Below are 24,004 nucleotides of genomic sequence, written 5' to 3'. Positions count from 1 at the left end.
CCCGCGCCGGCCCTTTCGCCTGCCCAGGCCCGGCCAATCAAGCGCAGAGTACGGGCCGCTCCGCTAGGCCCGGCTAGCAGCTCGCCGAACGCCCACCGGAAACCATGCGCGCCGGGAGTTAGCGACGCGGACTGCGCCTGCGCAAGGTCGTCCGGACCGCGGAGACGGGTTCGCGGCGCCGCGGCGACGAGAGTAGGGGTGACGCGGGGTCAGGACTGGGGGTGACGCGAGGCGGGGCGGGGGTGTCGTGGGCTTGGCGGCCGAGGTGGGGCCGCGTTCACTGGGTCGGACCCTTGGAGTGAGTTCCTGTTTGACCCTCACAGGGGCCCGGGCTCCGGACGAAGACTGACCAGAGGGGCAGCGAGGGTGACAGCCAGAGTCGGAGCCGGGGGCGTCCGCTGAGGAGACCGAGGCTCTAAAGGCCGGTGTGGAGAGGGGGCGGGTCGGCCTGAGGGTCCCGGGGAGCGTCCGGGGAGAGTCTGGTCCCCCAAGGGAGGACGGCGGCCCCGTGTCTCTAATTCAGGGGTTAGTAACCCGGGCGGGTTGACGAACTTGAGGAGGAAGGAATTACCCCTTTATTGTCTCAGTGTGAAATTTAGCAAGTCCTTCGGTGACTGACCGAGTGGCGTTCGCTCTGTCCAAAACGAAGTCGCGATTGCAAATGGGGATGAGTGTAAATGATGGTTGGAGACAGAGTATCTGCAACAAACTCCTCTCCAGTTGTCGCTGCTTGGACATGACGATAGGACTTGTTATTTAATGCTGGAAAAAGAAGCATCTATACTAATAGAGCATAAGTTTGTTTTAAAGACATTTTGGTACCTATATCAATATCAGTAATTAAAATTCTCTGTATTTTGATTAACATGTGTAAACCCTTTATTTAATGTGGTCACTTGAACATTTAAAATTACATACGGGCTCGCATTATGTTTCTCTTGGAGCTTCACCAGGTGCAGAATGGTAAAGGCCCTCTGCACTGGTGTCACTAGGGTGCTGGTCAAGAGAAGCTGTTTGATACTATTCATGGACTTGGGTTCGAAGCCAGCCAGTTCCAGAGCTAGTGGATCTCACCCACCATACTGCTGCAGGGCCCCCAGCAAGTCAGTCCCCTCCCTGGGCCACAGATACTAATTTGTCCAACCTGCTGTCCCCTCTGAGGTCTTTCCACCTTCTAATATAACCAGACCTTAAAACGTGTTCATGCTCGTTATTCTGATTTTTTTTTTTTATTTGGGGAGCTTTCTTCTCCTTTGAATGAGTTTAAGTATTCATCTGTTTGGGGGGAAAACTTTTTGTCAACTGACAGAGTCCTTGAATTGGGCCGAAAGTTCTCAGAGTACATAAAAACTTCCCCAAATTGTTTCTTAAGTAACTAAAACTATTCATATTCTCCCATCAAAATAAGTGCATGGCTCTGTTCATAGGGGGTATTCTGATATTTTTTTATTAAAGAGTTTCAAATATGTAGACCAGGATCTCTAGCCTAACTGTGCGATAGAAGTATAGTGTGAGCACGTACGTAATTTAAAATTTTTAAGTAGCCGCATTAAAGTTTAAAGATTGTGAAATCAGTCTCAAATTTTCTTTAGCCCAGTATATCGAAAATATTATCATTTCAACATGTAAAAAAATGTGTAGTTTACCTTCTTTTTTTGTACAAAGTCTTTGAAATCTGGTGTATAATTTACCTTTAAAGCATATCTGCATTTAGTCTAGCCACATTTCAAGTGTCAATAACCACATTGGACAGCACAGCTGAAGCCCATTTGCCCATGAATTTTGCAGAAGAGAAATGTTTAAGTTAACTTCCCTGTGCAGAGGCCCAGAATGCCAGTGTTTTTTCCTAATAAATGATAATGCTATAATTTTTTGAACACCTATTAAACCCCAGGCATTATGATAAAAACATCTCATTTAATCCTTATGGCCTTGTGGTAAGGTGAGTGTGTCTTGCAGCTGAAGGAATTGAGGTCCAAGAAGGTCAAGTAATGGGCCCAGTTACTCAGCTCTGGCCAGGGCTCAAAGTGAGCTCTGACTTGAGTGCCCAGTCACTTAGGTCGTGGCTCAGTGATACAGATCAATAGTTTAGGTGTATCGAGTGCTCACCATGCTGCACCTGAACGCCGGTATCTGAGATTGAATCATTGCTACGGTGCTGTGTGGGTGATGTTATAGTTAACCCCAGTTTATAGCCGAGGAGACAGGCCAGAGCAGTGAGTGCCCAGGGACTCAAGGATAGTTGTTTGGTGGAGCTGAAATCTGAACCTAACCCTAACGCTAGGCCTACTTTCTAACCTCAGGGCTTGTGCTTGTGCCCACCTTCTTGGTCTTCTTTCTGCCTTTTGTGACTATGAACTCGCGTTGACTTTCACTATTTTGCTGACCTATGCCAGGCCCTGGAGGGGAACACCAGAGATGGACCTCGTGAGACTCTCGCGGCTCTTCTACGGCCCCTGCCCCATGGGATTGGCCATCCTGCACCACCTTGACCCCCTCAGAGCCAGGTGGGCCGGAGGCAGGGAGGGGCCCATGTGGCCGAGGGCCGCAGGGCTGATTCGGCTAGCGCCAGCAGCCTTCAACAGCTCCCTCTCTCGGCTGTCCCTCGGCCCGCGGAGCCAGAAGAACACAGGCAGCCTGAGCTCTGACCCAGGCCAGCCCAGCCCCACGGCCACGCAGGAGGAAGGGGAGGAGGAGAGCTTTGGGACCCTTTCCGACAAATACTCCTCCCGGAGAATGTTCCACAAATCGACGGCCCAGTTGTATAACCTGCGGCTCAAGGAACAGAGTGGTGAAGAAGATGAGGAAGGGGGGCTGCAGCCAGAATCACGGCAGGGCCCAAGAAACACCCCTTGCTGGTACTTCTTTCAGTGCAAACGCCTGATCAAGGAAGGAAAGGTAGGGAACCTTTGGATTCTGCTGCTCCTGGCTCCTGCTTCCACTGTGCTGTGGTATTTTGTGATGGGCCGCCCAACCTTCCAGTCATCTCTAAAGGGTGGGATGCTGAGAGCTCCTCTCTCCTCTTTGTCTTCACTCCCCCCTCGGTGCTGCACCAGGCGACCCGCCAGCCTCCTGGCTTTCAGTGCCCCCTCCTTCATGCTGCTCCCATCTTCCTGTTACCAGCTCGGCCATCCCATGGACTCCCCATCTGTGTATTCAGCTGCCTCCTCACCATCTCCCTTATACTTACCCTCAGTGGCCTGCAATTTTTGTTCACAACTTTGATTTCCCTACGCTTTCTTCATCTCACTCAATGGTAACCCCATTATTCCATCCGCCCAGGCCACATGCCTTCAGGTCATCTCTGAGTCTTCTCTTTCTCTCACCAGCTCTAGCTTCAAAATTTCTCCCGTCCTAACTTCTCACAAGCCTACCCCGGAATGCCCAGGCCAAGCCTTCTCCTTGCCCCCCTCAGCTATAACGACACTTGTCTCTGGGCTCCCCGAGGCTCTCTCCACCTCTTTCCAGGATGTGGGCTTGCAGCATGGAGCCATCCCGTTAAAGCAGAGAGCAGATGGCCTGACTTCTCTCTCCAGCTCTCCCAGTGTATTAAGTGACACTGGGGATGTTCATTTCCTTAGGTATTGATAACGACATTCCATTTATATTTAAAAATCTCTTGGAGGTATATGTCGAAGCTTTGGTGAATGAAGTGACAGGATGTCTGAAATTTGCTTTCAAAAATTCAGTTTGGGGGCTTCCCTGGTGGCGTGGTGGTTGGGAGTCCGCCTGCCGATGCAGGGGACACGGGTTCGCGCTCCCGTCTGGGAGGATCCCACATGCTGCGGAGCGGCTGGGCCCGTGAGCCATGGCCGCTGAGCCTGCGCGTCCGGGGCCTGTGCTCTGCAACGGGAGAAGCCACAACAGAGAGAGGCCCGCGTACCGCTAAAAAAAAAAAAAAAATTCAGTTTGCAGGAGAAGTGCAGGGTATAGATGAAACAAGATTGGCCAGACGTTAATAGGCATTGTAGTTACGCTATTCTCTTTACTTTTGTGTATATTTGAGATTTCCCATAATGAAAAGTTGAGAAATGAAGAGAAGCCGGAGTCCTCACAGTAGCTTATGAAGCCTGCAAGAACTGCCACCTGCCCTCCACCCCCCTTACCTCTCCGCCCGCATCTCCCCTCCTTCACTTACTCTGCTGCAGCCTCCTCTCTGCTCCCACAGCTCCCAAGCACACTCCGGCCTCAGGGCCTTTGCACTGGCTGTTCCCTCAGAGAGCCACATGGCTCCTTCCCTCACCATCCTCAGATCTTTGTTCACCTGGGCATCTCCCCTGCCTCTCAGGGAGTTCCCCCATGGCAGTGGGGCCAGGAGCTCTCACAGGTGGTGGGAGACTGGTAGGCTTCCTTCTTGGCCACCGCGAAGGCCCGTGGCTGCAGACCATGGGCACCAAGAGGCTGGTGGCAGAGGCCCAGGGTGGGTGTTTGTCTCCTGGGCAGGCCTGAGCTTGGGCTCAGCTAGGGTCCCCCAGCCTCAGTCTCCCTCCCTCTGCTGAGGGTCTCTGAGGTCCCCCCCGTTGTGTCCTCCCCCCACCCCTCTTCCCCAGCTGGCCGAGGCCCTGGACCTGTTTGAGAGACAGATGCTGAAGGAAGAGCGACTCCAGCCCCTTGAGTGCAACTACACCGTGCTGATCGGGGGCTGCGGGCGGGCTGGCTACCTGAGGAAGGCCTTCCAGCTCTACAATGACGTGAGCATGAGTCTGGGGGCAGCAGGGGCCAGGCTCCATAGAACATGGGCTTTGGGCCCCAAAAGAGCTGGGTACAGACCCTGGATGTGTCACCTGCTAGTGCATTACCCCCTCCAGCCTCAGTTTCATCGTTCATAAAATGGAGGTGATCTCAGATAACTACGTGATGACATGGAAGGTCCTCCAGTGCCTGTCCGGGCCATGGCAGGGCCCACCGGTCCCCTTCCTTTTCCACTGCTACTCCCAGTTAATTTAGTTTGTGTTCCTTTTGTCTCACTCCCATCCTCACGCTACACACAGGTGCACACATGCACCTTTTTTCCAAAGCTGATCCTTTGAAAAAGGGCTTTTATTTCTCTTGGAAGATGGTTTTACTTTATATTCGCCCACCTCTGGGGTGTGTTTGTCATTCTTAGAGCCAGGAAGCTGCTTCCCTCATGAGTCAGGAAAGAGCTGTGCCCGAGAGGACCATAGACTCTAGCAGAAGTATTCCCATCTTCTCCAGGAGCTGAGAACATCCTTTATTCCAGCAAGAATTCTTGGGAGCCCTAGTCTCGTCATTTGGGCCTGGCCCTTAGTAAGTCCTTAGGACACGCTGTGGAATATGTGAACACATACAGAGCATCTGCCCTTCCTTGAAGTTGGGATCACCGTCTTCCTTTTTCAGATGAGGAAACTGAGGCCTGGAGGGATGAAGTGCCATGTCTAAGGTTACCTCTCTCTCTCTCGAGTGCTGGATTTGGGAGTGGAGCCCAAAATGGCCTGAGAACAGGGTTCTGTACACTCTGCAAAAGCTGGTCACCTACCCTCGGTCAGGTTGCCCTTCTCTGGGAAATAGCGAGTGCTTGGCTTTACCAGGAGTTTCTCAAACTCCGTCACCTGGAGGGCTTAATAAGCCCAGTGTCAGTCTGGGGTTTGTGACTCAGCGGGGGTGGGGTGGGGGACTATGACATGTGCTGCAGAGACGAGCTCCTGGCTGCTGCTGCTCCCAGGGCCTCTCTCCCATGATGCTCTCCCTCATAACAGCCTTTCGAGGTGACCGTATCACCCCCATTTTTCCAATGACGAGCTAACTTATGACCCCCTCAGGTAGTAAACGTTGGAGCTGGGGTTTGATTACCACCCTCCTCCACCCTTTCCCAGACCAGATCCACCCCATGGATCTTAACAGTCAGGGTGGCCTGGTTGGCCACAGAGCGGGAGCGTTGGGGAGACCCTGCTGCAAAAGCACCCCAGGCCCAGGGTGGACTGCTGAGCACCATGGGGAGGATGGTTTCTTGTTTGGAGCATCTGCGGTGCGGGGTCAGTTCCCAGAGCCCCTCGGGCTGAACCGGGTTCAGAGAGCCCAGCTCTGCGTGTCACTTGGCTCTGCGTTGTCACAGGCCCGGCTCCCAGGCCTGTTCAGTGTGGTAGCACAGTCTTCTCTAGCTTCCTTTCAGGGTGGCCATCGTCTGTGCGTCGGGCTGATCCCAGAGCCACTTCCAAGTTTCTCCCTGTCTCCACAGATGAAGAAGCGAGACCTGGAGCCCTCAGATGCCACCTACACAGCCCTGTTCAACGTCTGCGCTGAGTCCCCCTGGAAGGACTCTGCTCTGCAGAGTGCCTTGAAGTTACGGCAGCAGCTTCAGGCCAGAAACTTCCAGCTCAACTTGAAAACGTACCACTCCCTGCTGAAGATGGCCGCCATGTGCGCAGACCTCAGGATGTGCCTCGATGTGTTTAAGGTGGGACATCCCTTCCTTCCTGCTCCCCATTCAGGGCCAGTCCCACATGGCAGGGTGTGAGGCTGTGTTGTCTGTGTTCCTCATGAAGGAAGGTTCAGGGGCCAATGAGACAAGCCCCGTACTGGGCTCTGGGGTTCACAGGTGAATCCCATGAGACCCTGTTATCAGAGGCCTGGGTCTGGCAGACAGAGGAGCCCCCAGCCCTGTGAAGGCGGTGGTTCGTGTGCTCTGCCGTGTGCAGTCCCGCTGGATGGGACTCCGTGGTGCCGTACCAGAGGGTGGGCTTCATGGTGCTGAAGATGAGCCAGTGCTCACTGAGGGGTCGTTCCAAAGGTCCTATAAGGCAAGTCCTGTGCCCTCACTTCATAGATGAGGAAACTGAGACCAGGGAGCATAATGCCTTGCCCACACTCCCACAGCGAGCCAGTGGTGAAGCTGGGATTTGAAACCAGCTCTGTGCAATGCCAAAGCCTCATGTACAGGGGTTAAAAGTGGCTGCTGGGGTGGCCTTTGCAGAGAGGCTGCAGAGAAGTGACCGGAGCAGAGCCAGGAAGAGAGGCCTGGGAAGGAGAGGAGGAGGGGGTGCAGGCAGCAGTTAGCTCTGCCCAGCAGCTGGTACTGAGCTGGCCCAGAGCCAGAGTCAGGCCCCACCTCTTCCGGAGGCACAGCCCTGAGCCTGACCTGGGGTGTCTGCCCTTAGCCAGCCCCATCGGGCCTGGGCCTTGGCCTTGGCTCTTCTGCAGATTCTCATCCGGCCCTCTTTGTTCCCTCCCCCAGGAAATCATCCAGAAAGGACATGCGGTCACAGAGGAGACCTTCAGTTACCTGCTCATGGGCTGCATCCAGGACAAGAAAACGGGTTTCCGATATGCCCTGCAGGTCTGTCCCGCCTGGCTCTGCGTCCTTTCTCTCCTGTTGCCCTGCTCGCTCCCCCTCCGTGTGCCTGTGTTGGGTGCAAGTGATGATCCTGTGGGCGTTACTTGAGCACTTGCTCCTGCCCTGTGCTGGGTGTTTTTATATTTGTGATCTTTTGGCCTTCCCAGAGCACGCTGCTCCCTGCGTTTTACAGATGGCAGGAGGGAGGGCACGCGGAGGAGGCGTGGCTGCTGCTCCAGTCGGGACACAGCCAGCCCACACTCTCCCACTCCGCTTGGTGGCTCTCTGTGCAGCCGGCCCAGACCCGCTGAGCTTACGGTCCCTGAAGGTTGTCTGACCCATCCCCAACTCAGCGTCTCTGCGTGTGGGACCCAGGAGTCAGCATTCAGTCCTGAGAGAGCCTCACGGACATTAAAGTTGAGACACGCTGCTCTAATCCCATCGCAGCGCCCCCCTTATCAAGTGCGGAGGCAGGATTAGCACTGGTACCACAGCTGCCTCCTCAGCTCCTCAGGGGTGGGAAGGACCTGGAGTTCACCAAAATCTCTAACTTCAGGTGTGGCCCACAGACCAGCAGCCTCAGGCTCACCTGGGGCTTGTCAGAAATGCGGGGTCTCAGCCCCACACAGGCCTCATTCAGCCAGATCGGCATTTCAGCAAGATCCCCAGGGGGATGGTCTGCACAGAGTTTGAGCCCCAGTGATCTGGGGCAGCCCTGGACCACGTGCCTCCCCTCTGCAAACCCCCTGGAAACAGTGGCTGCCGGCCATCCCCTGGCTGCTTTATAGACAGGATCTGGTTCCTCCCTCTCTTTGGCCTCGATCTGTTCTAGTGAGAAATAGTCTATCACGCTAGCAGCTGGTTTGTGTCATGCACTTGTTAAACTGCTCAAGCTGGGTACCATAGCCCCGTTTTAGAGACAACGAGGCTGAGGCTCCCGGAGGTTGAGTAACTTGCCCAAGGTCTCACAGCCACTAAGAAGCAGAGCTGTGATTTGAATCAAGAATCCCTCCTGCCACGGGATAGCATCTGCGTCCCTGATAAACCTCAGTTCTGTCAGTGTTCCCCATGGAGGTGGCTTCCCAGACCCTTGCCCTCCTCAGGACCCTGTCTGGTGGGCAGTAGCCATTTTGCATGTGGCACCCACCTGGGCCTGGCCGGCCCTGACTCGTAGGCACACTTGATGTGAGCTCCTGGCCGCTGCACGTGGCCTCCCAGTGAGCCTGCGGACAGGAGCCAGCAAGACCATGAGCCTCGTGGGGCATCTCGTGGCATCTTGGTTGGTGTCAGAGTGACCGCACGTGGTCAGACTGCCCCCTTGAGAACTCACAAGTGTGCTAGACTCCTCGCTGAGGGGTGAAAATGACCTCAGCTTGAAGGGAGACAGGCCTGCCCGGGCCCACAGCTTGTGAGGTGCTCTTCCTGGCTGAGGCCCCCCTCCGCCCGCGCCCGCTCCGTGCTCTTGAGGCAGCTGAGGACGCCGCGTGGGGCAGGGCACACGGCAGGCGCTCAGGAAGGGCAGCTGCGTCCAGTCCTTCAGTCAGCCTGGACTCCTCCAGCACCGAGCCTCTCCGGCTGTCCCTCCCCAGGGGAGTGGGAGGAGGGCCTGGGAGAGCCGGAGAGATGGACGTGCGACACGGTTTTGGGGTGAGCCAGAGGAGAGGAGAAGCGGCGCCCCGTGGAAGCTCCCAGGCTCTGGGGTTCTCAGTGGCCCAGAGCCTGGCGTCTTTCCCGTGTCCCCCCTGCCCCCACGTTTGCAGACTGGTTGCTGCCTTGCGCTGCCTGCTCTGCTGGGGGCTCTTTGGAGCGGGAGCTGGGGGTGAGGCCTGTCTCTCCTTGGCAGGTGTGGAGGCAGATGCTGAGCCTGGGGCTCCAGCCGAGCCGGCACGGCTACAACCTGCTGTTGGGGGCAGCTCGGGACTGCGGCCTGGGGGACCCGGAGGTGGCCTCGGCGGTGCTCCTGAGGCCCAGGGAGGAGATGGTCCTGCTCCAGCCCCCAGCAGGTGGGCGGCAGGCAAGGAGGAGAGACGGGGTTGGGGCGGACGGTAGCCTGTCAGCCAGGCTGCACGTGGAGGCCCTGGAGAGGCAGCTGTTTCTAGAACCTTCTCAGGCACTTGAGGGGCCTCTGGAGCCTCAGGAGGCCAGAGCCCGCAGCAAGGCCCAGCCTGGGGTGGAAACCAAGGTGGAGCCTGACCACGCTGTGGCCCCTGCGGCCCCGGTGCCGCCTCCCTGGGGGCTGGAGACCAACCTCCTGACCCCCGGGGCGGTCTCCTCGGCTGTGGTCTCCTTTGGGACCGTGACTACTCCAGCCGACAGGCTGGCCTTGATGGGGGGCCTTGAGGGCTTCCTGGGAAAGATGGCGGAGCATGGGCTTCGGCCCGACATCAAAACCCTCACGCTGTTGGCGGAGGTGGTGGAGCCCGGCACTTCCGCAGAGTCCTCGCTACTCACCATCTTGGACGCGCAGCAAGTGGAGGCCGACCTGACCTTCTTCAACACGCTGATGAGGAGGAAGAGCAAGCTGGGCGACCTGGAGGGGGCGAAGGTGAGGGGCGCAGGGGAGGCACAGGGCTCCCGGCTGGGCCCCTCTCCTTCCCCCTCAGACCCTCCCCTGCCAGGTGTGTCAGCAGTTCCTGTGAGAGGGGCGCAGACTGTCCGGAGCTCCTGGGAATCAGGTGGTGAACCAGCCATACTCCCCGCCCTCCCAGAGGGGCCACCCTTCAGCCCCGCCCCAGCCTCATGGACTTCCTCACACTTACTGTGCTTCATTCTGTTCTGAGAGCTTCACATCCACTCGTTTCTTTACTGACCACAGCAGGAGGCTCCACTGGCCTGTGGCTTTCCTCGTCTCACAGATGGCGACGTTGGGGCCCTCACGGGATTTTTGTCCATTCGTACAACGTATTTCTGTGTGATGCCCCTTTTGCCAGAAGCTCTGACCTGGGCTCTCCTGAGAGCTGACAGAGGCAGCCTCTGCCTTCAGGCCCTCAGAGCAGAGCACAGCTTTCTCTAGAGCCCCTCCCTGGGCCCCGCCCTGACCCAGCCATGTTGAGCGGGCACCCTCTTCCTCATCTCCTGCCCGGGGGCTCCCTCGGCCCTCACTTCCCATGCTGTTGTCGGCTTTGTCTCCTGCCCTGGACCACAGGACCGCCATCCCCTGAGGCCCCTGGTGCTCGATGGACATCGAAGGCAGGGATGGATGGTGGCCAGGAGAGGAGCAGAGGGGGCAGGAACATGAAGGGCATTCGAAGAAGGGATGACCTGCTACAGACAGGCAGGCTGGAAGGCAGGGAGGACTCGCAGAGCAGCTGAATCCTGGGGAGCTGGGCCAAGGCCGGTGCCCAGTGTGGTCAGCAGAGGGAGCCACGAGGCCTCAGAGCAGAGCCGTGCCCTGGCGCCTCCAGCAGAGAAGGCTCTTGCCAGGGCTGCTGGGCTACAGCTTACGGTGATGCCACGTCTGTCCCCACAGGCACTGCTGCCAGTCCTGGCAAAGAGGGGAATCGTCCCTAACCTGCAGACATTCTGCAGCCTGGCCATCGGGTGCCACAGGCCAGGGGATGGCCTGCAGCTGCTTGCAGACATGAGGGTGAGCGGGCCCGGGCCCAGGCAGGCCCCGTGGTGCTGAAGAAGAAAGCTGGGGTGTGGGGGGGTGAGGGGGCCCTCCCGAACCGTCCAGGCCTCTGCCCTCAGGGTAAGCTGTTGGGGGCGGGGCAGGGAGAGTGGGGTCTCTCTAGCTGCAGTGTGGAACGGTCAGTGGCCCAATTTGGGAGACAGGAAACCCTGGTGAGGCGCTGCAGGAATGGGCGTTGAGGGCCAGGGGTGTTACGATTGCCAAGGTGGTGGCCGCGGGGTGAGATTGAGGGGTGGGGAAGGTCTTGGCGCCAACCCTCTAGAGGGATGGAGGCCATGATGGGAGCAGGGAGCATACCAGAATTCTCAAGGGACAGGGGTGCAGTGAACCACAGGAGGTGGTCTCCTGCCCTGATGTGGTTTACTGCCTGAGCCTGTTGATCTCTGAGAACAACCCTCTACTTGCGTCTAGGTTCTTCAGGGCTGAGAGGGCGGGGTCCTGAGTCACCTGGGATGGACCCACAGAGCGGGGGACGTGGAGCGGGGCATACAGCCCGTTGTTGCCACGAGGTCCTGCCCTTCTCGTCCCTGGTGGCTGGTCTGCAGAGCAGGCCTGACTGGCAGGGTAGCTCCCCAAGCCCGACGTGCCACCAGTGGCCTCTCTGTCCCAGCCACCACCATCATCTTGCTGATGGTGTGTCTGTGATGTTCCAGAAATCCCAGATGACCCCCAGCGCCCACATCTACAGCACTCTCATCAACGCAGCTGTCAAGAAGCTGGACTACGCCTATCTCATCGACATCTTGAAGGACATGAGGCGGAACAGGGTCCCGGTGAATGAAGTGGTCATCCGCCAGCTGGAGTTCGCAGCCCAGTACCCACCCACCTTCGACCGGGTAAGTGCACCAAGCTCTAACATGCCCGTCGTCTCCCTAACCAGCGCCACCCACACCCCGCCTGGTTCTGACCTGCTGGGATTGGCATCCTTTTGCTTTAAACTGTCGGTGGCTTCCCTTGGGGAAAATGCCAAACTCCTCAGACTGCGGCCTGCGAGCCCCTGTTCACGTGGCTCATTTCATCTTAGGCCACTCCTCCCTCGGTTCACCATCAGTCCCACGGCCTCTTCCCTGCCTCAGGGGTTTTTGTATTCCATCTTGAGTAGGCTGCCCTGCTTTTCACATGGCTGTGGTTCCTTCTCATCTGGTAGGTGTCGGCTCAGATGGCTCTTTCTCAGAGGTGCCCTGCTGGCGGCCCCCACACGAGCACTATTCCTTTTCACCATGTTTCACAGTTGGTAATTACATGCACACGTGTGTGACTCTTCCCTTGAAGAGATTGTAAAAGCCCCTAGAGGTGGAGACTGTCTGCTTTGCTCACCTGGGTCCCTGGTACCTGCCTGTCATCTGGCGCCCAGCATAGATTGTTGTTTGTCGAGTGAATGGGGACGGCAGGAGGGCAGCGATAGAATCTGATTTGTAATGGCCACTTCTCTCCTTGCTGTTCTGAGGATATCAGGCTCCGGGGCTTTGGTTTTTAGGTCCGCTGAGTCAGACCCTATGCTGAGCACCTCCAGAGCAGCTGTGGCCTGACTGGGAGGGAGACAAGTCGGCCAGGACACACCAAGCCAGGGGACGTGGGGTCAGGGACGGCTGTGCAGGGGGGATGCTTGAAGGCTTAATAAGAGCTAGTGAGACAGCAGTGGAGAGTATGCTGGAGGGCATAGCTGGGCATCTTTGAACAGCTGATTGTTAGTCTTACCTTACAGATGCCTCAGAGTTCTTTAAATATTCTGGACACTAGTCTTTTGTTGGTTTCGTGTTGCAAGAATCTTCCGGTTGGGGGGTTGTCTCTTCACTGTGTAGGGCCCACTAGGGGTCTTCTCAGGTTCAATCAACAGTCACCAAACTACCAGAAGCCTAAAGCTTATTGTATTCAGTCATACATTCATGCTCCCTTATGGTGGACTTATTTCTATTTGTGATCATCAGGTTTTTGCTTCACGTACTTTCAGGCTCTATTAGGTACAAGTTTAGAATTGTTAAACCTTTTGAATCAACCCTTTTATCATCATGTAGTAACGGTTTTTATCTCATACGTTTTGTCTGTTTTTCCTCTGGTCTTCTCTGTGTTCCTCTACCAGCTTTCTCTTGGTGTCTGCCTGGCATGTCTTGTTTCCTTTCCTTCTTCCCTCCTCTCCTGAGACCTCTGCAGCAGTGCTGAGATGACAGTCAGAGGGAGGCAATGCCTGTGCCGAGCGGGAGGCGCTCAGCAGGCTGTGGAGGCACAGCTGGTGGCGCCCAGCGGTTCTAGCTGTGCAGGGCTGGGGTGCCATGCCTGGGTATATAGGAGCACAGCAGCAAAGACTCAGGAAGGATTGTTAGCAGATGAGAGAGAATCTGGGTCTGCCCCATGGTACAACTTTGTTTCTTTACTGTACACTACTCGGTGCTGAGCAGCTTTTCTGCCCTCTCCCTTTGACCAACTGGAAGCAAGAACAGCTTCCCTGAGCCCTGAGCCAGCTGCCATGGTTTGGGGTCAGCGGTAGGTAGTATGCAGTGAGTCTAATCGTGGCCCCTCTGAGCCTTGGAACCCCACGCTTTTCCAATTACAGTACAAAGGGAGAAACACCTACTTGGAGAAGATTGATGGTTTCCGAGCTTATTATAAGCAGTGGCTGAAAGTGATGCCAGCAGAGGAAACCCCCCACCCGTGGCAGAAGTTCCGGACCAAACCAAAGGGAGACCAGGACACCATCACTGTGGCCGATGTGGACAGAGGCCCTGGGGGCAGGTGATGGGGAGACCCTGGGGGACCTCCAGCAGAGCTGGAACAAAGTGCATGGCCTTCACACGGCTCTGCGGGAGCCCCAAGAGTCCCTTTCATATTCAAGACACGTGAATGTGCCGTGTAGCTGCAAGCTTGAGGGAAAGGTCTGGGCCACAGTAAGAGCTGCAGCTTTTTGCAGGCGTTGGTCTGAGGTGCCCAAGAAGTTCATGGCAAGTCCAAGAGCAGCTTGGGCCACCTTGGTATGTCATCTTAGGCCCTCCTCGTCTGAGAGGTTGCCACCCCCATCACTAATGAGGAAAGTAAGTGCTCAGGGTCACACAGCACCTGTGAGGTGGAGTTAGGATCACGCCTTAAGGGAGACTGGTCTCCAGGGCTTGGTGCTGTCCCACTGGGTTCCACAGACTGCTGGCTCTGAAAGAAGGCAGGCAGGACCCAAAAGGTTTACTAGTTTTATTTCTACAAATCACAGCTGATGAACACCAAAGCCTTCACATGTAGAGACCATGCTCCTACTCGGGCCTGGGGAACTGCTCTGAGGAAGAGCTGCTCCCAGGAAAGGGTGGCGTGACAGGCAGAAACCTGCGCAGTCCAGAGTCCAGGGCGGAGAGGGGTCGGGGCTGATGGCCTCAGCCAGAGCAGCCCCGGCAGCCGCAGTGCGTGCACTCGATGATCCGGCCCTGCAAACAGAAGACAGCTGAGACCCCGTGCCCCTGCCACGGGCCACACGCCCACACGCAGGAATCCTCCTGTGGGAAGGGTGGCCACGGGACATCCACTCCCCATAGGACACTCCTCAGAAACCCTCTGCGACAGTGCTGGATGGGGAAAATTCGGTTCCCTCGTGAACATGGAAACAGCTGCTGTTGACACTGCAGTTACTTCTCTATGTGGATTTAATTTATGCAAATTCAGTGTACACACTTGCTCCCAAAAAAGGAAAAAAAAAAAATCTGTGTAAATGATTCTTGTTATTCTGCGAAGCACGCAGGACACACCCTACAGTGAGCTGGGGGTGGGTCTGCTACCGCTCAGGGGGCTCAGCGCCAGAGGCCTCAGGGCCGCCTCTGGGCTGGGGAACTTTCCACTGTGGGCTCGGGAAGAAGAAGAGTGTGTACTTGAATCTGTGTGGCAGCGGAACAGTCTTGTCCCCCAGGCCAGGTGTGGCCTAGTGTCTGGCCGGCAGGGGAGCCCGCCCAGCAGACAGAAGGCCCCAGGGCAATGGTGTTTATTTTCCTTTTTCTTCTTTTTTGGAGGAGCAAGACTCTGGTCTAAGGAAACAAGATCTGATGGTGAAACCCAACTAAATCTGAAGCAGGCTCTGTTCTGGCCTCGGGTCTGGGGCAGGAGCCCCAGCTAGACATCACCGTGGAACCCTGGGGCTCTTGGAGGAGCAGGGCTTCTGCTGCTCTGCCCCCCTTCCTGCCCCCGCCAGAGACCAGCAGCAGAGCTGCCCCTCAGGAGGCAGCCCGTGCTCGCTCTCCACTGCTCCACATGCCCGTCCTTGAGCTTCCAGATGGTTCAGGGGGACAGAGCTGCCTGCTGAGCCGAAGCCCTACAAGCTGTAACTAGTGCTGCAGTGTGAAGGGACCTTGTGACGAGGGACGGTGTGAAAGAAGACATCTGGCCTGACATCCCAGCGGGGCCCATGGCGGTCAGCCGAGGGGCCACGCTCAAAGGGCGCTAACGGCCAACAGCCCAGCAACCCTTCTCTGCTTCCTGCGGCTCCACTTCAGAGGCGTATGTGTGTGGAGCCGAGCTACTGCACACCCAGCCGTGTTCCCCAGCCGCCCAGGAAGTTCTGGCAGGAGACATGGTGATGCTAACATTGAAGTGTCCCTGGGAGGAAAAGGAGGCCTGGAAAAAAGGGCGGCTGAAGGGCAAGCACTGGAGGGAAAGGGACAAGCTCCTGCCGACTGGCCGGTGGGTATCATCACCCCCATTTGGTTAAGTGAGGAAAGGAACCCAATAACTTGCCCAAAGGAGGAGGTGAGACTGGCCCCCAGATGTAAGATAATTACTGCCAAACTCCCTGGCATGGATTCCTGACCAGAGGGTCTCACTGCTGGGGGGATGGCCAACCACAAAACAGAACAACATAAAACCCCTTGTGGTCAACTAGGGCAGAATCCTGACAGTAATATCCCACCCAGTCGTCAGACATGACAGGGGTGGAGACATTACCACTTCCAACTTGCTTTTGGGGACCCGGCAAATGCAGTTCGTCCCAAAATTGGTGTCCCGTGTCTGAATGCACCGCAGGCAGCATAGGTTCTCATATCCCTGCTTTTTCCATTTTGCGATTAGGTTTTTATCTGCATAGCCTTCTTTAATACAGTATTCATACAGTTCTGTCAAAAAGATGGGGAAAGGGCATCAGACCATAGTATAACAGAGCTCCCGGGCTTCCCTGGTAGCGCAGTGGTTGAGAATCTGCCTGCTAATGCAGGGGACATGGGTTTGAGCCCTGGTCTGGGAGGATCCCACATGCTGCGGAGCAACTAGGCCCGTGAGCCACAACTACTGAGCCTGCGCATCTGGAGCCTGTGCTCCGCAACAAGAGAGGCCGCGATAGTGAGAGGCCCACGCACCACGATGAGGAGTGGCCCCCGCTTGCCACAACTAGAGATAGCCCTCACACAGAAACTAAGACCCAACACAGCAAAAATAAATTAATAAACTCCTACCCCCAACATCTTAAAAAAAAAAGCCTTCTCAGATTAAAAAAAAAACAAAGTTCCCCCCACCCCTGGCCCATTACTACCCACCCTTAAAAAGAGTATTTAGCCAGGGGCTTCCCTGGTGGCACAGTAGTTAAGAATCTGCCTGCCAGTGCAGGGGACACAGGTTTGAGCCCTGGTCCGGGAAGATCCCACATGCCGCGGAACAACTAAGCCCATGCGCCAGAACTACTGAGTCTGTGCTCTAGAGCCCGCGAGCCACAACTGCTGAAGCCCGCGCACCTAGAGCCCATTCTCCGTAACAAGAGAAACCACTGCAATGAGAAGCCCACGCACAGCAACAAAGAGTAGCCCCCGCTCGCTACAACTAGAGAAGGCCCGCACACAGCAACGAACACCAAACGCAGCCAAAAATTAAAAAAAAAAAGTATTTAACCAATATTGGCCTGGCCCCTCTCCTTTTTTTGGTGGTAAGAAACATCATGACACTTGCTGAGGTTTCAAGAATTAAATAAATCTGAAAGCTACTCAAGTTGGGAAGCGTCAAGAGAGAATTTGGCCAATTACCTCTGCTTATGGCTTTCCGCTTGTAGAAAAGGTCAAAAATATAGCGGGTTTTCTGGTGATGGATCCTAAAGATGGGCCACAGAGATTCCACTTTCCTCTTTCCCTCGTGAGGTTCTGTTTCAGCTGGAGAGAAAACACATGTGTTTGTTTTTTGGGGGATAGGGTAGTCTGCATAGGATATAGTGTTATTTTTTTAATAAGTAGGGATAAAGAATAAATCCTTTGTACCCACTAGGATGGCTATAATCAAAATGACAAGACAGTAATAAATATTGGTGAGGATGTGGAGAAATCAGAATCCTCACACACTGCTGGTGGGAATGTAACATGATGCAGCTGCTATGGAAAACAGTCTGGCAATTCCTCAGGAAGTTAAACAGAGTAACCACATGACCCAGCAATTCCACTCCTAGGTATATACCCAAGAGAACTGAAAATGCGCTTGCACACAAAAACCTGTACATGAATGTTTGTGGTAGCCAAAATGTAGAAATCACCCCAGTGTCCATCAACTGATGAATGGTTAAAATGTAACCTATCCACATGCTGGAATATTTTTCAGTTATAAAAAGTAATGAAGTACTCACACATGCCACAACATGGATGACTCTTGAACACATTATGCTCAGTGAAAGAAACCAGTCCTCACAGACCACCTATTGTATGACTTTGTCTATACAGACAGGAAGTAGATTAGTGGTTGCCTAGATCAGGGAGACACGGGGAAATGGAGAGGGAGACCCCTGCTAAAGGGGATGGGGTTTCTCTGCAGGGTGATAAATACTGTAAAACTGACTGTGGTGATGGTTGCCTAACTCTGTGAACACACTAAATGCTGCTTAACTGAATACTTTAAAAGGCTGAATTTTACAGCATATGATTTATGGCTCATTAGGGCTGTTTTTTTTTTTTAAAGATGAAGCAAAAGGTAAGCCCCATGACTTAAACATTAATTGCTTTAAATTAAAAATGCCTTTTAAATTAGATAAATTAGAAAGCAAAGGTTTTAAAAAATCAAAGACAACCTCTGTTAATACCCGGGTCTCTATCCTTCCAGACCTATTTCTCCAGCATAATAATTTCTCAAGATAATTCCGGACCTTCAGATGGGCATTCTAATAATCTTTTAAGGCACCTCTAATTTCATTTCCCAACCAAAATCGTTTAGGGAAAAAAGAAAAAGACAAGCCTGAAAGTTCTTAGCATGGCGAGCCTGCAGGAAATAATGGCTCCATCAAGTCATGTAGGATCAGGTAGCAGCTTGCACCTGCCAAAAGGCAAGTCTTTCTCTTAGCGTTACAAGCTGATCTTTGTCACCTCTTCTTGGTTTTTAGGGCAGAGGAGAAAGGTGAGAAGGGTTAAGAAACCTATACCTCCATTTCTCCGACACCGAGGCTGTTCTATTACCTAGAATTTGTAATTCAGCTCAATAAACAGGATTCTGTGATCCAAGTCAAAGGCAGGTGTTGAGGACTCAGCAACACTGCGTGTCTGCTATGGGCGAGGCCATGCTCCAGGTGCCCAAGATATGGCAGTGGGCAAGACACAGAAACCACAAAGCCATGATCTGAGAGGGAAGCAGATCAGCCCCTGGTGGTTAAGTGGTAACGGCCACAGAAAAGAAGGGAACAAGGAAGGGGATGGCGAGCAGGGAAAGAGGGGGACTGCCACTTCATACTAGTCATCAAAGGAGACATCCGCTCAGAGACCTTAAGAAACAAGACGTGCAAGGTGGGCTGGGGGGGTGGGCAAAATGGGTGAAGGTGGTCAAAGGGTACAAACTTCCAGTTATAAATAAGTCCTGGGGAATCTATAGCATGGTGACTATAAAGTTAATGATACTGTATTGTATATTTGAAAGTTGCTATGAAAGTAGATCTTAAAAGTTCTTATAAGAAAACTATGTGAGGTGATGAGTGTTCACGAAACTTGTAATAATTTCACAATATAGTCATATATAAAATCATGTTGTACACCTAAAACAATACATTGTATGTCAATTATATCTCAATTTTTAAAAAAAGAGAAGAGGGGCAAACGTGTACAAGGCAGAGCCAACACCAATGTAAAGGCCCTGAGGTGGGACTGTAACTGGGAGTCAAGGGACAGCAGTGTGGCTGGGGGCTTGGTGGGCTGGGGGAGGTGGGGGGTAGGGGACGGAGTTCAAGGGGTGTGGAGAGAGTGTGCTTGACCTGGAAGGCCACAGAAGGACTTGATTTTGCTCTGCTGGGGGAATGAACCACCGCAGGGTCCTGAGCAGATGATGATGTGATCTGATGTACAACCTAAAGCCCTCACCCTGGCGGCCCCGTGGAGAAGACTGCAGGGCAAGCAGAAGCAGGAGGCTGCTGCAGGCACCCAGGTGACAGGTGAGGGTAGCCTGGACCAGGTGGTGGGGTGGAGGGGCTAAAAGGAGACAGATTTTAGATTCGTGAATTCTCTAAGGTTTCAATAAGGATAACTTCAAACATACACAAAAGAAAACAGTATACTGAACTCCCAAGTACCTTCCACCCAGCTTCAACAATTAACATTCAGCTATTTGTATTTTATCTGGTTCTCCCTACTTTTAGGAGTTGGGGGAACTGGAGTATTTTAAAATGAAACTTCTAGTGTTGAGTCAAGGCTGGAGAAGACATTTGTTCACCGGAGTCGAGAGTGTTTCGGAAAGCCACGTGACTAGATGGGATGACTGAGGGAAGGGGGGGTGGGGGCCATGGAGCTCCTCAGGCTGCCATCCTGGACGTGGAACCTTCCTGTGCTTTTGAGTCATCTCTCAACATTTTAATTGTAGCATCACCCACATTTTAAAAATTTCTTTTTGGACCCATTTTCACAAGCTCATGTGAACATTCTTGGATATCATTTTGTACAGGTTCGCACACACAGTAGAAGGCAGCTTTCAGTGGGCGATGTGGAGTCCTGCCACTAGGAGGGTATGAAAAGAGGCTAGAGGTAGGAGACACTGTGGCACAGACGAGACTTAGGTTTCTGCCTCTTTGCTAATGCCCCAAACTGTCTATTAACTTCAAATTTCAATTAGTTTAAAGTACTTGTAAAAGCAAAGTTATTTATAAGTCCTGGTTACAGTCCATGGAGATAGCGCCTTTATTTCTCAGTCACCCATAAAAACCCCTGCCACACATAACTTCCCCCATCTCTGCCCCATAGTCCCTATAATCAGGCTCTTTTTGTTTGGGGACTTACAGGGCAACAGTGGCTATACAAAAACTTGAGTAGCAAGCTAAGAAACATACAAAGAGCTGGGCAGTTGTGCTGGCTAGGAAATAACAGGGACAAACTAGGAGAAAACAGGAATTTTCCTTCCTAAGGTAAGAGGACCAACTGCTTCAATAAGTGTGAGTTGTCCTGTAAATGGCCCTCATCAGAAGGACAGGCCTGGCAATGCCACTGGCTTTGGGCCTTTGTGGGCCCAAGGCTCCTCCATGGCCTAGGAGTGCGGCCGCAGATCCCACAGGCAAAACTTGTGTGGAAGGCTACAAACTGGAGGCTGGCAGCCTCCACCAGCCTGAAGGCTGGCTTTGTTTGGCTCCTCCCACAGACACTTTTTTTTTTAAGTTTGAATTTTAAATTAGAAGACTTCACACAGAAAAGCTGAATTTCTGCTTATCTTGGAAAAAGAAAAACACTCAGCAAATCTGGCAAAGCTGAGGCTGCATCCCACATGGTAAATGGCCCTGGGTGAGTAGCAGCTTCTCCCCACCCCCAGAGCTCCCTATTGTTCCCAACACTAAAGCCAGCTCTGGTACCACCTGCCATCCACTCTGTTTTCTTTATAGTGGAAGCGAGAGCAACATGAAACTAGGTCTTAAAATCTGTGTATCAAAAATGGGAAAGCAGAGAAGAACTATATGCTTAAATAAAAACAAGAGAAGGAATACTTCTTTTGACGGTAAAGAATATCACATACATCTAAATGCTCTCCCTCCAAAAAGTCACCCCTTAAAAAGAGGAAGTAGGTTTATTTGCAAGGACTCACAAAAATCTCTTCTATTACAGCAATCTCTAAGTTCCTTTATGTTGAATAAAGATCTGTTTGGGGAAGAAATCTCTCAGCCCAAAATGACCTGATTACTGCAAGTTCTGGGTATTTAATAGAAGTTACCTGATACAGTCAGCTTCGAAGGAAGCAAAGTAACTTAACACTCACTTACTACTTATTGCTAGAGGTATGGCTTCATAATAACAAAGGTTAGATTAATTAGCAAAAACCTTAAAAAAAAAAAAAAAGATTGCTTTAAAAAGCAATTCAGGGACTTCCCTGGTGGCGCAGTGGTTGAGAGTCTGCCTGCCGATGCGGGGGACACGGGTTTGTGCCCTGGTCCGGGAGGATCCCACATGCCGCGGAGCGGCTGGGCCTGTGGGCCATGGCCGCTGAGCCTGCGCGTCCGGAAGCCTGTGTTCCGCAACGGGAGAGGCCACAGCAGTGAGAGGCCCGCGTACCACAAAAAAAAAAAAAAAAAAAGCAATTCAGTAAGTGGTTATACTGTGATAGGGCCAACAGATGCTTGTGGCTTCAGATAAAATTTCCCAAAACTGCACACTACACTGACTCACAAAGTGCAGGATCACACAACATTTAGAGGGAAGTGAAGATGGTGCATTCTGGAAAACTGGTAGATGATGCAAAAACAAAGTGATGATGAAAACAGAGACTCATAAGAAAAATCCAAATAAAAATGTTTCAGAAAATTTGGAAGTGAAAAAGAACAGGATTTCCCAAGTAAATATATTTTGTATGATTTTAAATATACCTCTAACCAACACAGCAAATAATTATAGGTAGACTACTTGATCTATACTCCCTAAAGCTCTTATATTCAAAAACATTTTTGAGGACCTTTTCATTTGTATCATCTTACTTTCTGGCATTTATAGTATTCCTATCAGTTAATAAGCAAACAAAACATGTCAGTGTCAGGAGGCCACAGTGGTACAGCCTGTCTCTTCTCATTTATCCTTGCATTTATGCCTGGCCCCTTGAAGCATGTAAGCCTGTGACCCTTGGACACAGCCCACTCAGACAGGAACTCCTAGACTCACCTTCTCTCATCTTTTGATCTAATTCATCCAATGTTGGCTCGATCAACTCCCAGCCATCTGGGGGAGCTTTCCGGCTTCTCTTGACTTTAGGCATTTTTTCCCCAGAAGATAATCTGCAAGGATCTGTGGGGAAAAAAATTAAAAGAATTGGTTGCTGAGCCTCAGATCCCCAAAAGACTTCACAAGCCACAACTCTGGTGCACACTCATGTCCCTAAATCTGTTTCCTCATCTGTAAAGGGGGGATAATAGAATCTACTTATGGGGCCATTGTGAAGATTAATTATAATTATACGTAACATGCCTGGCATTTAATGTGTGCTTACTAGATTTTTGCTGTTATCATTAACTGACATCAGCTATGAGCCTGTCCCTGTACTGAGAACATAGAACAAAGAATAGGACACACACTGTCCCTGAAAAGGTGATATTCTAGCAAGGAAATACAAAGTGAAAAGGGAATTACAACACAGTGTGAGGAAGACTATGGTTGGGAAAGCAAAGAAGATGAGTGTTTAAAAAGGATAAAGACAGTGTGAAACCAAAGTACCTTAGGGTCTGTTTCCCAAGAGTGTATGTAGCAGAAAGAAAGATCTCTGGTCTCTTCAGTTACAGGCTTAGGTTCTTGGCCAGCTGTGACTTTGGAGAGGTCACCTTCTCTCTCTGGTCCTCAATCTTGTCTATAAGACGAGGACAGTGTATTAGCCGGATGGCCAAAGTCTCTTAAACCCAACAAACATACTACATAAAGGAAAGTCATGTAAAGCCCAACGACAGACCAGTGCAAATCTACATAGCAAGTCATTTTTCAAACCGCATAGCATTTCCTAGGTGGCAAACAGAACTCAGGTTAATGATCTCATCTTTAAGCATAGCAGACTCCTCTCTTCCAAGTTCATTGAGTTCCTCCCCGCTGTAGGGGGCCTGACAAGTTGATGAAGCCCCGCCCCTCCCTTTCATGAATTCTCCGTAACAACCTTACAGATGAAGATCAAACTACAGGAGGTAAACTCAGGGTCGCACACAGCTGGGAACTGGAAGAGTCCGACTCTAATCGGGGGCTCCTGACTCCCAAATCAGCGGTCTTTGCACTTGTCTACCCTGCTATGAAGCTAGAGACGGATGGAATCTGGTCCCTGTCCCAACGCGCAAGGGCTGGGAGGACAAAGACACGGGAATGACCACTCTACTAAGACCCAGGGAGATTCGAGGGCCTGGCCCAGCCGGGGAGTCACAGGAGGCGTCCCAGGGGAGGTTAACAGCTAAGAAGTAACCAGATCAAGGAGAAGAGGTGCGGGGCCGTATAAGAGAGGTGGTAGCGCTCGGAAGAGGCGGCGAGCGGAAAGGCGTTCGGAGGGAGGGAAGACGTTACAGCCTGGGTTGTAGGAAAGGCTCAGAGAGACGGCTGCATCTGAACGGGGCTTACGAGAACACGCAATATTTAGACAAAAAAAGTTCCAGGCGGAGAAAAAAAAGCATGGAAAATAAAGGGGGAGAAAAGCCTAGAAGCAAGGGAACCCCCCAAATCTCTCATCCCTTCGGCCGAACGAGCAAAGCGCCGCCTCCTCTCTGGAACTCACTTCGACCTCCCGGTCCAGAGGCCCGAACCCGTCCCAGTTCAGCTGTTCAGATCGCCCTTCTGAGCCAATGCAGACCTCCGATCCCTGGCCCCAGCAGTCACCAAGTTACTCGAAAACAGACGAGAAACACTCACCACGTCCTCAGTAGCCGTCGGACGCCCCTTCTCTACCGCCTGCCTCCGCTTCCCAAGTTATCCCTTCAGCATGAGGTCCTCGCGGAGCCCCGCCCCACCTAGCGCAGAAATTGCGTTATCTTAGGTGTCCGCAGCTCTGCCTGTACAGAATTCCAGAGCCACTGTCGCCTTTTGCCCTCACTTCCCGGGGGGTGACTGGCAGGCTTACGCGCTTCCCCCGGAGCGGGGCTGGGGGCTCTGTTGCCCAGCAGCGCGCGTGCGAGCCTAGGCTCAGGCGGTGCGTGGGACAGTCCTGCCTCACTGAGGTACCCGGTCCTAGCGGCGCCGACGTCG

General features: G+C 53.0%; 2 protein-coding genes across 10 annotated transcripts; one reads left to right on the top strand and one right to left on the bottom strand.

The window, feature by feature from the left end:
- Window positions 1–111: 111 nt before the first annotated feature.
- PTCD1 (pentatricopeptide repeat domain 1) lies at window positions 112–16,355 on the top strand. 9 transcript variants are annotated; one of them, XM_060284841.1, is made up of 11 exons: window positions 112–208; window positions 324–421; window positions 2,397–2,898; window positions 4,551–4,691; window positions 6,197–6,415; window positions 7,193–7,294; window positions 9,135–9,836; window positions 10,761–10,877; window positions 11,576–11,758; window positions 13,474–13,652; window positions 14,903–16,355. In XM_060284841.1, exons 3-11 carry the CDS (start codon window positions 2,419–2,421, stop codon window positions 14,919–14,921), a joined length of 2,142 nt encoding a protein of 713 aa, XP_060140824.1. In that variant the 5' UTR covers window positions 112–208; window positions 324–421; window positions 2,397–2,418; the 3' UTR covers window positions 14,922–16,355. The 9 variants fall into 9 exon arrangements, with proteins under 9 accessions (XP_060140824.1, XP_060140829.1, XP_060140827.1 ...); XM_060284846.1 differs by having other exon boundaries at window positions 324–425; XM_060284844.1 differs by having other exon boundaries at window positions 324–525.
- BUD31 (BUD31 homolog) lies at window positions 14,085–23,829 on the bottom strand. Its single transcript, XM_030845997.2, has 6 exons — window positions 23,672–23,829; window positions 22,508–22,637; window positions 21,959–22,081; window positions 16,895–17,017; window positions 15,831–15,997; window positions 14,085–14,326 (listed from the first exon to the last, which is right to left on the bottom strand). Exons 3-6 carry the CDS (start codon window positions 22,050–22,052, stop codon window positions 14,276–14,278), a joined length of 435 nt encoding a protein of 144 aa, XP_030701857.1. The 5' UTR covers window positions 22,053–22,081; window positions 22,508–22,637; window positions 23,672–23,829; the 3' UTR covers window positions 14,085–14,275.
- Between the last annotated feature and the right edge of the window lie 175 nt (window positions 23,830–24,004).

Source organism: Globicephala melas, chromosome 15, assembly GCF_963455315.2.
Source record: "Globicephala melas chromosome 15, mGloMel1.2, whole genome shotgun sequence".
Classification (NCBI taxonomy): Eukaryota; Metazoa; Chordata; class Mammalia; order Artiodactyla; family Delphinidae; genus Globicephala; species Globicephala melas.
Note: the sequence above shows the minus strand (reverse complement) of the source record. Positions and strands in the feature narration are given on the sequence as shown.

Excerpts from the sequence above, each read along its gene's own strand:
- PTCD1 (XM_070043640.1), top strand. The coding sequence starts at position 2,419 with ATGGACCTCGTGAGACTCTCGCGGCTCTTCTACGGCCCCTGCCCCATG. Across the intron at positions 9,837-10,760 it reads GCGACCTGGAGGGGGCGAAG|GCACTGCTGCCAGTCCTGGC; the intron begins GTGAGGGGCGCA and ends CTGTCCCCACAG. Across the intron at positions 10,878-11,575 it reads AGCTGCTTGCAGACATGAGG|AAATCCCAGATGACCCCCAG; the intron begins GTGAGCGGGCCC and ends GTGATGTTCCAG.
- BUD31 (XM_030845997.2), bottom strand. The coding sequence starts at position 22,052 with ATGCCTAAAGTCAAGAGAAGCCGGAAAGCTCCCCCAGATGGCTGGGAG. Across the intron at positions 17,018-21,958 it reads AGATCAAAAGATGAGAGAAG|CTGAAACAGAACCTCACGAG; the intron begins GTGAGTCTAGGA and ends TTTTCTCTCCAG. Across the intron at positions 15,998-16,894 it reads GCGGAAAGCCATAAGCAGAG|AACTGTATGAATACTGTATT; the intron begins GTAATTGGCCAA and ends TCTTTTTGACAG.